Source organism: Pygocentrus nattereri, chromosome 28 (genome assembly GCF_015220715.1).
Source record: "Pygocentrus nattereri isolate fPygNat1 chromosome 28, fPygNat1.pri, whole genome shotgun sequence".
In the NCBI taxonomy this organism is placed as follows: Eukaryota; Metazoa; Chordata; class Actinopteri; order Characiformes; family Serrasalmidae; genus Pygocentrus; species Pygocentrus nattereri.
In genome coordinates, this window is record NC_051238.1 from 123,181 (window position 1) to 136,504 (window position 13,324).

At 42.4% G+C, this 13,324-nt stretch overlaps 1 protein-coding gene across 2 annotated transcripts in view; it reads left to right on the forward strand.

The window, feature by feature from the left end:
• Window positions 1–13,324, forward strand: part of prkcz (protein kinase C, zeta) — a 143,783-nt gene that overhangs the window by 29,860 nt on the left and 100,599 nt on the right. Inside the window, exon 4 of one of the 2 annotated variants that reach the window (XM_037535781.1) lies at window positions 78–128. In XM_037535781.1, coding sequence (XP_037391678.1) covers window positions 78–128 — 51 coding nt within the window. Of the gene's footprint in view, window positions 1–77; window positions 129–3,484; window positions 3,522–13,324 lie in introns of those variants that run through there. The other variant, XM_037535784.1, reaches the window with a different exon arrangement.

Sequence of the window (13,324 nt, forward strand, 5' to 3'; positions counted from 1 at the left end):
GGTGCAAAACCCTGTAATACTCTCAACTCTCTCTCTCTCTCTCTCTCTCTCTCTCTCTCTCTCTCTCTCTCTCTCAGTATTCCCAAGCATTCCCGAGAAACCTGGAATGCCGTGTCCAGGAGAGGACAGTGAGTGTTTTTTTTCTCTTTTCATGCTTTCAGACCAGCTTAACAACACAAGGAGAGAGGGTGAGAGACAGTGATCAGTAGTAGTTTATGGTCAGTAGTGATCATCACATTACTGGTCAGGGAGCTCTGACAAGCATTTATTACTCACTTTTCAGCTGCTGGATGTTTATTTAATAACAGTAATGCAGAAGCGCCTGTCAGTGTGGTAGACACACCCCCTGCTGTCAGACCTGGTCTCTGCAGTTCACCCTCTCTCTCCTCGCTTGATGGCCAAAGCCCAACACCATCAGCACAATCTCTCTATTTTATCAGCATCTGAAAACAACTCCTATAATTCCACTTCACAGAAGAGGTGATGCGTCTGATCTTATTAACAATAGACCATCTCAAACCTGTCATGCTTAGTCAAGATCTTAGAAACCTTAGTGAAAATCAACTGAAGGCATTTCTGCGTAAAAGTCTTTTCAGATTATTAATCTGGTTTCAGAAAAGCACAATCTCTGCAGCTGCTCTCATTTTTATTGATCTCTCTAAAGCCTTTGATGCAGTTGATCCTTCCCTGCTCTTAAAAGCTTTTTAAAAAACATTGGTTTTGATCTCAGGGCTACTAACTGGATTAAAAATGATCTCTCTGGTAGAGAGCAGTGTGTGGCCCTGGGAAAACCAGGGCTAAACCAGAGCTACTACCGGTAACTAAGGTTCGATCCTCAGACCAGTATTATTTAATATTTATATTAATGACGTTGCCACCTCAGTTGTTGACTGCACAGTACACTTGACCCCATCTTGCACTGCCCGGCTGACTATACTCGTACTGCAGTGGATAAAGCAGTGTTTTATTGTGCTACAGTCGCTTTTTACAACCATAAACTAGTTTAAATGTTGAGAAAACTAAATTTATGCTGTTTTCCAGAGTCTCTAATTGATCTTAACGCTTTTAAAATCACAACCCTGAAGGGACCAGATAAGAGTTAGTAGAAATACCTTGTTTGGAACTTTTAAACATTTTTTTTATATACTTTTAACTTTAAATATGTGTAAACTACAGTGAAAACTTGGCTTCCTGTATCGGAACAAAGAGTGTTTCCCACACAAGGAAAAAGATCATTAAAGCAGCTTTACTGTCTCTCGTGGATTTTGGTGATGTGATATACAGAAATGCATCAGCAACTACTCTGAAATCTCTGTTTTCACTCTGCTTTAAGACCATTTACTAGTGACCCATACAGTGTGAAGCACTGAGGACTTTATGAAGAGCTCAGCTTGTCATCTCTGTCTGTGTCCGCTTCTGTTTTAATCTATAAATCTCTTACTGTGACCGTAGGCTGTCCTACGTCACAGAGACGCTCAGTGTGATGCAGCTTCTCAGACGCGTTCAGTGACCGATCAGCCTTTACTTCGTTTAGTTTACTCGATTTTAGTTACATTTTAAATTTAATTTCCATGTATTTCAGTTCCTGTCCCGCGACCCTGAGGGAGAAGCAGCTTAGAAAATGTGTGCGTGTGTGTGTATTTGTTACTGTGTCACGTTTATTATTCTTTTATTTTACTTTAACCTTTACTTCTTAGTTCCTGCTGAATTATTGTTTTATATTTTTCATTAACTGTTTATTTTATTTCTACTTGATCTATTATTTATAAAGTTATTATATTTTGATAATTTATGCTACAGACCATCTGACACAGACCAACCATGTGTCAGTAACTGGTTTGGTGTGTTCACACTCAGTAATCTGTGTAGAAAATCTCGTTTTACATGCACACTAAGAGTAATCAAAACGAAATGCATGTGTAGAGAACCACTTAGACGTTACCATGACAACCAGCTTCCCATGAATCTCAGAGATGAGCAGCAGTCAGCAGTGATTGTGTTTTTAACTGCTTTAAAAGGACGTCAGACTCAGGAAAACATCATTCACATGTCCTTATTAAAGAAGGCCGAGAGGAAGACGTTGTGTTCCCACCGCTGTCTTTTAAAGATTAGAGCATAAACTTCATCTCCTCTGCAGACCAGTTTCTGCTCCCCCGTGTTGAACAGTATAAACTCTTACTATGACGTGTTGCACATGCAGAACGGACTTAAAATTCTGATAGGGAATGTAATCAGATACAGGCGTTTGCACAGATATTATTCTTCTATTTAACTGATTATTTACAGGATTTCCCACCTTGATCAATCAGATAGAAACTGTATTTTGAATGACCTCAATCAGTCTAGACTATTCCAATTGAGGCGTTTACATGTACATATTACGGATTATTAACGAATTATCAGACTAAATGTGTAAATGTGGCTGTTCTACAGTTTCTCATTAGGCTGAATGAATAACTGGTTCAAAATGTAGGTATTGTGATATAAGTTGAGTCTGTTCTATAGTTTCTCATTAGGCTGAATTAATAACCGGCTCAAAATATAGGTATTGTGATATAAACTGAGTCTGTTCTGCAGTTTCTCATTAGGCTGAATGAATAACTTGCTCTAAATGTAGGTATTGTGATATAAACTGAGTCTGCTCTGCAGTGGGTGTGGATGGAACCTGTGAGTTGCAGCACTGTAGACATGACAGAACATATGAAAACACACACTGAACCTCTAGAGCTGCCGTTCATTCCAGCAGCCTGATCCAGGCCGGGATTTCACTGAGACTCCCTCCGGGACGCACAGCTACACCCTGAGCGAGAGGGAGGAGGAGGAGGAGGAGAGGAGAGCCAGGCACTCCAGCAGAAAATATCTTTGTCTATAGAGAAGAAGGTGCTCCCTCGTTCCTCTTGTCCTTCATCCCCATCAGCAGAGCAATAGACATGCAATAGAGGACATCCGTCCGTCTGGCCGTCCACCTGTCTGTCCTACCAGACAGAGCCAAGAGAGAGAGGAGAGTGACGGAGCAGGAGGTAGAGGGAGGGAAATAATTATATAAATGAGAGAGTGCAAAGAGGGTGGGGGCAGGAGATAGAGAGAGGGAGGAGGGAGGGATGTGCAGCCTGTAGCCGGTGATTTGGGACGGGCTGCCAGGAGAAAGCGCTGAGGAGAGCAGAAAAGAAGAAGCTGTTGGTGAGCAGAACCACTACACCCACCCATCCATCCTTCATCCATCCATGCTTTCATCCGTCCATCTGTCCATCACTCCATCCTTCCGGCTGATGTGATGCTGGTGTCTTTGTGTTAGGGATGCAGCTGACATTGAGCTAGCTAGCACATAGCATCCTCCTGCCATATTATAGCCAACATCCCAGGCCGACAAACCACACTGCTACTATACCTCCCTCTCTCTCTCCCTCCCTCCATCTCTCTCTCTCCCCCCTCCTCCCTCTCTCATATTTATCTCTCTCTCATTTGTGTTTGGTTCTCTGTGGGTTCCTCTGAGCTGCAGATGCATCCTAAGAAGACTGATGGTATGTGAATGTGTGTGTGTGTGTGTTTGTGTCACCTGACTACATGGATGCTAGTGGGTACTAGCATGCTGATGCTAGCTGTGCTGTTGTGTAAGAGTGATGAGGATCTGTGTCTGTAATAGAGTGTAGAGTGGACTGTTGGACAGAGAGCTGTGGTGTGTGATCAGTAATGAAGGGATCAGTTAGAGTGACTGAGTGAGATTTACCTCATATACTGAACTGTTCCTGCCTCTCTCTCTCTCTCTCTCTCTCTCTCTCTCTCTCTCTCTCTCCCCCTCTCCCCTCTCTCTCCATCTCTGTCTCTGTGTGTGTCTCTCTCTCTGTGTCTCTCCCTCTCTCTGACTCTGTGTGTTTCTCTGTCTCCCACTGTCTCTCTCTCTCTCTCTCTCTCTCTCTCTCTGTCTCCCACTCTCCTGCTCTCTCTGTCTCCCACTGTCTCTCTCTCTCTCTCTCTCTCTCTGCCCACCTTGTCTCTGTCTCTCTTTGTCTCTCTCTCTCTCTCTCTCTCTCTCTCTCTCTGTCTCTCTGTCTGTCTCCCACTCTCCCCATCTCTCTCTCTTGGTAGTGAAAATAGATGCTCATACATTATTTATCTGTCAAACATTATCTAACATTATTAGTCTGTCAAAATTAGCCATAGAGCAGCAGTAATGGTGGCATAACTTCGCAGCTGCGCTGATAATATTATACATATGAAAATAAGAAGGTTGACGTGATTAAAGGCACAGAGATTTTACATCCACACAACTTTTTCCATATTAAATACAGTTTAGGACATCACCGGTATTCTGTGGATGGCATCCCCACAATGACGTTTATGCCACAGTGTCCAGCTGTTGGCTTTAATGTGTAAATACAGCATTATCATGTTCTGTTTCCCACAGTGGCATAAATGTTGTCAAAACTCCAAACCATTTCAGCCGAAAACTCCAAACCATGTCGGCCCAAAACTCCACACCAAATTTTAATAATGCTGCATTTTACTTATCTGCTGGATTCATGCTGACTATAATGTGTGTTCAGTCAGGAGTCCAGTTGTCTAAGGTGTTTTAAGGAGTTTTGTTGTTTCCCCTCAGAATCACAAATACAATAGCTTAATAACTCTGTTTATGGTGGTTGTTGTTTGTATTTGTGATTCTGAGGGAAAACAACAAAACTCCTTAAAACACCTTAAACAACTGGATTTTTGTTTTGGTTAAACTGGAAACACAGTTATGCTTTCAGAACTCAGCAGAAGTGTCAGTCTGGAAATGTAAAAGCTTTATCTGTGGTTTGCTGTCTGTTGTTAAGGTAACTAATGTTGGCCAGTTAAATACGAGGTGAGCAACTTGTGTTAATGTTCAAAAGTGTTTTCCTCTGATCTGTTAATGTGGGGGTTGTTTTAGCCACAGTGTGTGTGTGTGTGTGTGTGTGTGTGTGTGTGTGTTGCAGATGTGAAACACAACAAGTCCCATTCACATTGTCCTTGGATAAGTTTTGTTTTTCAGTGCAACAATAGGCGATTGTGTGTTCCTGAATGACGAGAACAAAACAGATACTTCTTAATGCTCGGTTCCAGATGGATCTGCTACTTTCCTCTCCACTGTGCACACGTAACCTCTAACTCCTCTACAGCAAACGTTCCTCCACCTGAAAGCAACAGCAGAACACAATATGAATAATCAACCTAGGCTGATTCTTCACAGAACACTGCAGAACCTGTACACTTTTATGAAAGATCTAGCAATCAAAAAAACATCCTCAGAACAAATCTGATTATACTCAACGTTCCGAGCCTGGCTGTTTCATTTCAGAGCTGGTTAATGGTAGCATTCTTCTCTAGAGTCCAGTATTCAGTGCCGAACGGAACTGACTGGGATGTTCAGTAGTCTGTGTGTGTGATCTGTGTATGTTCAGTAGTTGGTATGTTGAATGACCTGATGTTCAGTAGTCAGCGTTATGAACTCTGTAGGTATCAGTTGTTGGTGTGTAAACCACATGTGTGAGGCTCAGTAGTGAACACGTAGGTCACTGTGCCGTTCAGTAGTCGCCGTGATAGACTCTGTGGGGTTCAGTAGTCACTGTATTGAATGCTGTGGGGCTCAGTAGTTGGGATGACTAACGTTGTGGGGTTCAGTAGTCGGCATGACTAACGCTGTGGGGTTCAGTAGTCGGCGTGATGAATACTGTGGGTTTCAGTAGTTGGGATGACTAACATTGTGGGGTTCAGTAGTCGGCATGACTAACGCTGTGGGGTTCAGTAGTCAGTGCGTTGAACGCTGTGGGGTTCAGTAATCGGCAGGTTGAATGCTGTGGGGTTCAGTAGTCGCTGTCTTGAATGCTGTGGGGTTCAGTAGTTGTTGTCTTGAATGTTATGGGGTTCAGTAGTCAGTGCATTGAATGCTGTGGGGTTCAGTAGTTGCCATGGTGAATGCTGTGGGGTTCAGTAGTCGCCATGGTGAATGCTGTGGGGTTCAGTAATTGCCGTGGTGAACTCTGTGGGGTTCAGTAGTCGCCGCGTTGAATGTTGTGGGGTTCAGTAGTCGCCGCGTTGAACGCTGTGGGGTTCAGTAGTTGCCATGTTGAATGCTGTGGTGTTCAGTAATCGGCATGTTGAATGCTGTGGGGTTCAGTAGTTGCTGTCTTGAACATTATGGGGTTCAGTAGTCGTGGTGAACGCTGTGGGGTTCAGTAGTCGCCATGGTCGAAGCTTGTGGGGTTCAGTAGTTGGCACATTGAATGCTGTAGGGTTCAGTAGTCGCCGTGTTGAAAGCTGTGGGGTTCAGTAGTTGCCGTGTTGAAAGCTGTGGGGTTCAGTAGTCGCCGTGTTGAACGCTGTGGGGTTCAGTAGTTGCTGTCTTGAATGCTGTGGGGTTCAGTAGTTGCTGTCTTGAACGTTATGGGGTTCAGTAGTCAGTGCGTTGAATGCTGTGGGGTTCAGTAGTTGCCGTGGTGAATGTTGTGGGTTTCAGTAATTGCCGTGGTGAACGCTGTGGGGTTCAGTAGTCGCCGTGTTGAATGCTGTGGTTTTCATGAATCGTCATGTTGAATGCTGTGGGGTTCAGTAGTCGCTGTCTTGAATGCTGTGGGGTTCAGTAGTTGCTGTCTTGAACATTATGGGGTTCAGTAGTCGCTGTATTGGATGCTGTGGGGTTCAGTAGTTGGGATGACTAACGTTGTGGGGTTCAGTAGTCGGCATGACTAACGCTGTGGGGTTCAGTAGTCGGCGTGATGAATGCTGTGGGTTTCGGTAGTTGGCATGTTGAATGCTGTGGGGTTCAGTAGTCAGCAAGTTGAGCGCTGTGGGGTTCAGTAGTTTCTGTGGTGAACGCTGTGGGGTTCAGTAGTTGCCATGGTGAATGCTGTGTGGTCATTGTTCTTTGCTCTTCAGTATTGATCAGAGATGTGAATATGGCTGTTAGAGCTAAGCTCTCAGACAAGACTGCATGCTGTAGTGGATCAGAACCACAGGTGAGGTTGAGGTGCTGTCTGAAGGTCGACTCTGTGGTTAAGGTCACCTTCAGAGCGCTAACGGTGTGCAGCTCTACTGATCGATCACGTCCCCTCATAGCGAACTCGGAACTGCAGAGGAACCTATTTTAGTCTCTCAGTGACGACTCATCAGTTCCTCAGCTTCCTGCGTGTGGAGCCGACAGAAGCACTGCAGTGAACTCGGAGCCGCTTCGCCATTTCACTGCTGACTGAATTACAGCTTCATTCAGGTTTTTCAGCCGTTATTATACAGTAAATGTATCTTACAGCCTTCATCACAGTTTGTTTGCTGCACAAAAGTTCAGAATCCAGATTTAATTTTTTCAGTCTATTTCATTACCCCCCCTTTATTTCCCCCCTTTTTCTGTTGTCAGATTTTTAATCTCTCGTCTGTCTCTGAAGTTTGGGAGTTTTTTTGGTGGGTGGGGCTTAGAATAAGACATTCCCCTTTCGTGTATATTAGTCTAATGATTTTGAATTGATAGGTCATCTGACTTTAGCCACGCCCAATCCACAAACTGTGAATGTCCCCAGCAGGCGGAACATGTGCTGCGTGCGGTCAGAGGCGTCTTGGACTGAATTATTAAATATATATTTTATATTAAATATGTTATATTCATAATTTAATTATATATATTTATATTTATTTTGTCTGCCCTGCGATGGACTGGCGACCTGTCCAGGGTGTATCCTGCCTTCCGCCCAAAGACTGCTGGGATAGGCTCCGGCACCCCCCCGCGACCCTGACCGGAGAAGCGGCTTAGAAAATGGATGGATGGATGTATGGATGGATATTTATATTTATTATAGAATTATAGGAAGGTTACAGCACTGCTGCATCAGACAAGGGTGAGGAGTCAGAGTGTGGGTGTGGCTAAAGGCACTCCAAAATCAGTTGACCAGTAGACACTGAAGGTGAATACCTTCTTTTAAGCCCTGCCCACCAAAAAAGTCAGAAATTTCATTTTTATGTATTATTTGCAACATTTGTTTTATGGCCTCTTAAACTCAGACTGTCTGTAGGTTCCTGCATCTAGAACCTTTAAACATCTACCTTCCAGGATGTTTTATGTGTGCCAACACAAACTGTACATCAGCAGATAGTCTATAGTCTCTCACTGAACACCAACAGGTGGAGATACAGGAGAGGGGTTTCTGTTAAAGTGGCCAGAGACTGTGTAATTGTTTGGGGGGATTACTGTCATTATCCTAAGCTGCTAAGTGGTTTTGATGGGTGTCTGTTGCTGATTTAGGAGAATTAGCTATTAACGTTGTCCTCCAAGCCGGCTGAGCTCCAGTAATGGAGATGTGGTGGAGCTTGTTGTGTCTCAGAGGAACATTCTAGCCTCCCTCCTAGCCTGGTGTGAAGGGAGCCTGAGATCACTGGGGGAACTTGACACTAAACTGGGAGGAACAGAAGTGCTGATCTGATGTACAACAATGTAAAATATTTTAAAATACACATTTTAATAAATAAGTTAGGATGGAATTGATTGTGTGCTGATAAATTTTAGTGTGCCATTAAGGTCATTGAAGTACTTTTTGCTGATAATTTTAATTTCTACCTACCACTCTGTGCAGTTTCCTGTATTGGGTTAGCATGAAGCTAACATGTTTATGTTCCACACCAAGTTTAATATTACTGTGGAATGTAATTCCGTCAAAAAACGTGTGAGACGTTCAGTAACGTTCTTACTTATTATCTTAGTTTTACAGCAAATAATGTAGAAAATACTTAAATTCAAAGCCAAACACAATGTTAATGGAAGCATGGTTTAGCCCATTAGCCTCTTTAGCCTTGTTTAGCCTGTTAGCCTCATTTAGCCTGTTAGCCTCTTTAGCTTCATTTAGTCTGTTAGCCTCGTTTAGCCTGTTAGCCTCTTTAGTCTTGTTTAGCCTGTTAGCCTCTTTAGTCTTGTTTAGCCTGCTAGCCTCTTTAGTCTTGTTTAGCCTGTTAGCCTCTTTAGTCTTGTTTAGCCTGCTAGCCTCTTTAGTCTTGTTTAGCCTGTTAGTCTCTTTAGTCTCGTTTAGCCTGTTAGTCTCATGTAGCCTGTTAGCTTCTTAAGCCTGGTTCGGCCTGTTACCCTTTTTAGCCTCGATTAGCATGTTAGCCTCTTTAGTCTCGTTTAGCCTGACGTCATTAGCCCTTTTAGCTGTCTACTACTGGGAGTGACTGTGGGAGTGACTGTTAGTGACTGTGATTCTGTGTGACTGAGTCTCTGTGTGAGGCTATGTTTGACTGACTGTTTGACTGTGAGTGACCTGAGTCTGTGACTGACTGACGGTGTGTGACTGTGTGAGTGACTTTAACTGACTGTGTGACTAACTGACTGTGAGTGAATGACTGTGTGACTGAGTAATTATGTGAGTGACTGTGACTGACTGTAGCTGTGAATGACTGTGAGTGTTGTGTGACTGACTGTGACTGACTATGTGACTGAGTGATTGTCTGAGTGACTGTGACTGTGTGAGTGTGTGACTGACTGTGACTGTGTGTGAGTGACTATGACTGACTTTGTGAGTGACTGACTGACTGTGACTGTGAGTGACTGTAAGTGACTGACTGATGGTGTGTGACTGTGTGAGTGCCTGACTAACTGTGTGAGTGACTAACTGACTGAGTCTCTGTGTGACTGACAGACTGTGAGTAATTATGTGAGTGACTGACTGTAGCTGTGAATGACTGTGAGTGATTGTGTGACTGTGACTGACTATGTGACTGAGTGAGTGTGTGAGTGACTGTGACTGACTATGTGACTGTGAGTGACTGACTGTGACTGAATGACTGTGTGAGTGACTAACTGACTGTGAGTGACTGTAACTGATTGTGTGAGTCTCTGTATGAGTGACTGTGACTGACTGTGACTGTGAGTGATTGTGCGAGTGACTGATGGAGCTGATGTAAACAGTGAATCTTGCTTTTGTTCAGTCCTTCATTTATTATTGAACTCCTCTCTGAGCCTAAAACCCCACTGACCTCAATTTCTCAGAGACTGTTTTCCTCATCCCCCACTGACTTTCACTGCATTAGCCTGAATCTGACCTTCTAATTTAAGATGTATTTACAGTATCTCACTGTTATAAATGTCATGTAAAATATTCATTATTAATATGATGTATTTTAAAATAGTTATGAATAAATGCAAATAAACACAAATACAGTAAAAGATTTACAAGAATTTCTCTTTTTTTAAAGACTAGTTCAGAAGAATGTTCAGGTCTTGTCGCTGCTCTCCAGACATTACGGGAGTTTATTAAAGTCCATCAGCAGCACTTCATTTACTGTAATGATGTGTTGCTGAGATACAGCTGATACTGTCTGATTAACTACAGATAATACTGAGCTTTCTTTAGGAGAGGGTAGGAAATGATCAAATACTTTAGCATGCATAAAATTTGTGCTTACATTATATTATTAGGATTTATACAAATAAATTTGTGGTGAAGCTCTTGCGCTTTGGAGGTGAAGCACCTATGCTTTAGTATGTTACAGTTGATTATTCTGATTACTGTTCGCTTTAATGTCCATCACTGATTTGGCCGTTAGTGGTTTACACCTGCTGTCTGTAATGCATGAATGACTAAACACTTCTGATCAACTTTGGTGAGTGTGTGAAAAGCTTCGCCCACTTTCACCGCATCACTGTCTCTGAGTTGGACTGACACCTCTGAAGGTGGTTGGAGTGATCGTCTCATATATACACTGGATTTGATCAGATCACTCAGGTGTGAATGAGACCTCAGACACATTTAACATGCTACTTTACCCATAAAGCTGCATTTTCCCCTCAGTAGATGGTTTATATTTGTGTGATTGAAATGTGTTTGTTTTACTGAACCGGAACCAAGCTGGGTTTGGTTCTTTGCAGGTGAGTGAGCAGATCACTGTTTATAAAAGTGTGTTTACTGTTTAAAAGCTTTTATCTTTATTTCACACACAGAGAGGCGACAGAGTCCTAGTTCATCTGAAGACTGAGATACAGAGACACAATATTTTAGTACATTAGTTTAATGAAAAATATCAGAGTTGATTTCTGGTTCCACTAGGGTTCGTATGAGGGGAATAACAGTCTATAATACATTAGTGTATTAACAGCACACTATGAACGTCAGTGCTGATGCCTGCACGAAATGGTATTGAGTGAAATGATCTTAAAACTGCAGTGTGTAAGATGTAGCGTCATCTACTGGTGAGGTTGCAGATTGCACCCAGCTGAATCCCCCCCTCCCCCACTCCTCCTTTTGCAGGCGTGTAGTAGAACATGTGGTGGTCGTCAGGTTTTCTGCCGTCGTCTGTCCTGATTTCATTTTTCTTCATGTTTTCTCTCCTCTGACAGTGACTGTTCACACTATCTCACTTTTCTTGACATAAATAATAAATCTGATCCTCTATTTGTCAAAATTTGGGTTCTGAAACTTCACACAGCGCAGAATATTCAGCAGCTCCAATGATTCTTCTTCTTTCTACATCTCCAGCCGGAGCTACAGCGTCAATAAATACAAGCTGCTGCTTCAGCGTAAAAGCATGAAAGGTGCCCTCTAGTGTCAGTGTGGTATGTCTGTTCTGGGCACCTGTAGAAACGTGGCGGCCTCTGTTGAAGAGGAGCTGCTCCCTATGTAGAGGTAAAAGGTCATTGTAAGATAACGAGAACAGCTGATTATACATTAATGAGAACAAGGTTTTGTTACTACATTCCATTTGTGATAATAGATAAATAAATCTTTCATACTGCACCATTAAATCTACTCAGTATATCTAATGTTTCTCATTTTGAGCGAATCACGTTTTTCAGATAAATTGGAAAACTGTATTTTTGAAATGTTTTAGAAACAAAATATAGTTTATATATTTTTAAAAACTGAAACCTGCTGAAACTGAAACCCGCCTAGCTTCTTTATTGGACGCATTTAAAGAAAACTGTTATCAGCAGGTTCAATATATCACACTTTTTACTGTTTGACTTTTCAAATGAAACAAGTTTACATGCTGAAATAAATCTATATTTATTATTGCGTCACATTAATGTCAAAACCCGCGCGCATGAAATATCCCTTGCACCGTGCAGGGCCCATGGCTGCTTCTGTCAGCGAATTCTATTGGCTGATGGCTCCTGGGCATGTGGCTGACCACACAGTACGAAAAGCCCCTTTCCAGAAGACAAACATAGCGGTGGGAGACGAACATCGGCAGGTGAGTGAGGTTAAAAACACTAAACTCTGGTTTATCTAAATTATAAGAATAATTTACTAGTCAGGCTGAACAATTTTTATAAGCATGCATTCACTGATTCCCGTTGCCCACTTGCCTGTTCCCCCATCAACTTAAAATAGATGCAGACTGATTAAGAGTGGAGTCAGGAGTGCTCTGCTGTCTGAAGACTGAAGCAGACTGATTGAGTGAAGTCAGGTGTGCTCTGCTGGAGTGAAATGAAAACCTGCACCCACACCGGCCCTTTGTGGACAAGACTGGACACCCCTGAACTACAGGCTGAAGCCGATAGCAGAGTATTAAAGATTTATTGTCAATGTTCATTTGTTATTTCAGTAAAAATGTCCCTTTACACAATTTAATTACCAGATATTTTGTTGGTAATTCCACTCAACATTAGCTATTAGCTAAACTAACATTATACTCTGTACAAATTAAGTCTAAACTAAATGGATAAGCGCAACCAGCATGATACTAAAACATTAACAATGTTCAGCCTGACTAGTAAATTATTCTTATAATTTAGATAAACCAGAGTTTAGTGGTTTTAACCTCACTCACCTGTTGATGTTTGTGTCCGTCCACTATGTTTGTCTTCTGGAAAGGGGCTTTTCGTACTGTGTGGTCAGCCACGCCCCCAGGAGCCATCAACTAATAGAATTTGCTGACAGAAGCAGCCATGGGCCCTGCGCGCGCACGAGGGATGTTTCACGTGCGTGAATTGTGTTCCTGCACGCGTGGGAGGGATGTTTCACGTGCGTGAATTGTGTTTCTGCACGAGCGCGAATAGTTTTTCTGCAATCGTGAGTTTTGACATTAATGTGACGCCATAGTTTATAGATTAAAATAGCTTATTATTGTGAAATGTTCCCTTTAATAAGAACCATTTTTAATAAGCAAAGTAAATCTGAATTATTTTATTGGGTGTAATAGTAAAATATTACATTTTACAATTTGAATATGCAGGAAAAAAAACGATCAAGTGTCAAAGTAGTAACTGCTGCTCCATTTAATGTGAAAGTAGAAGTTTGAATCAGAAGATGGCGATTGGAAACTTCAGTACTGTGTTTGAAGTGAGTCGAGGCGAGTTGAGGCGTGCACTTAGCATCATGCTAGTACCCTT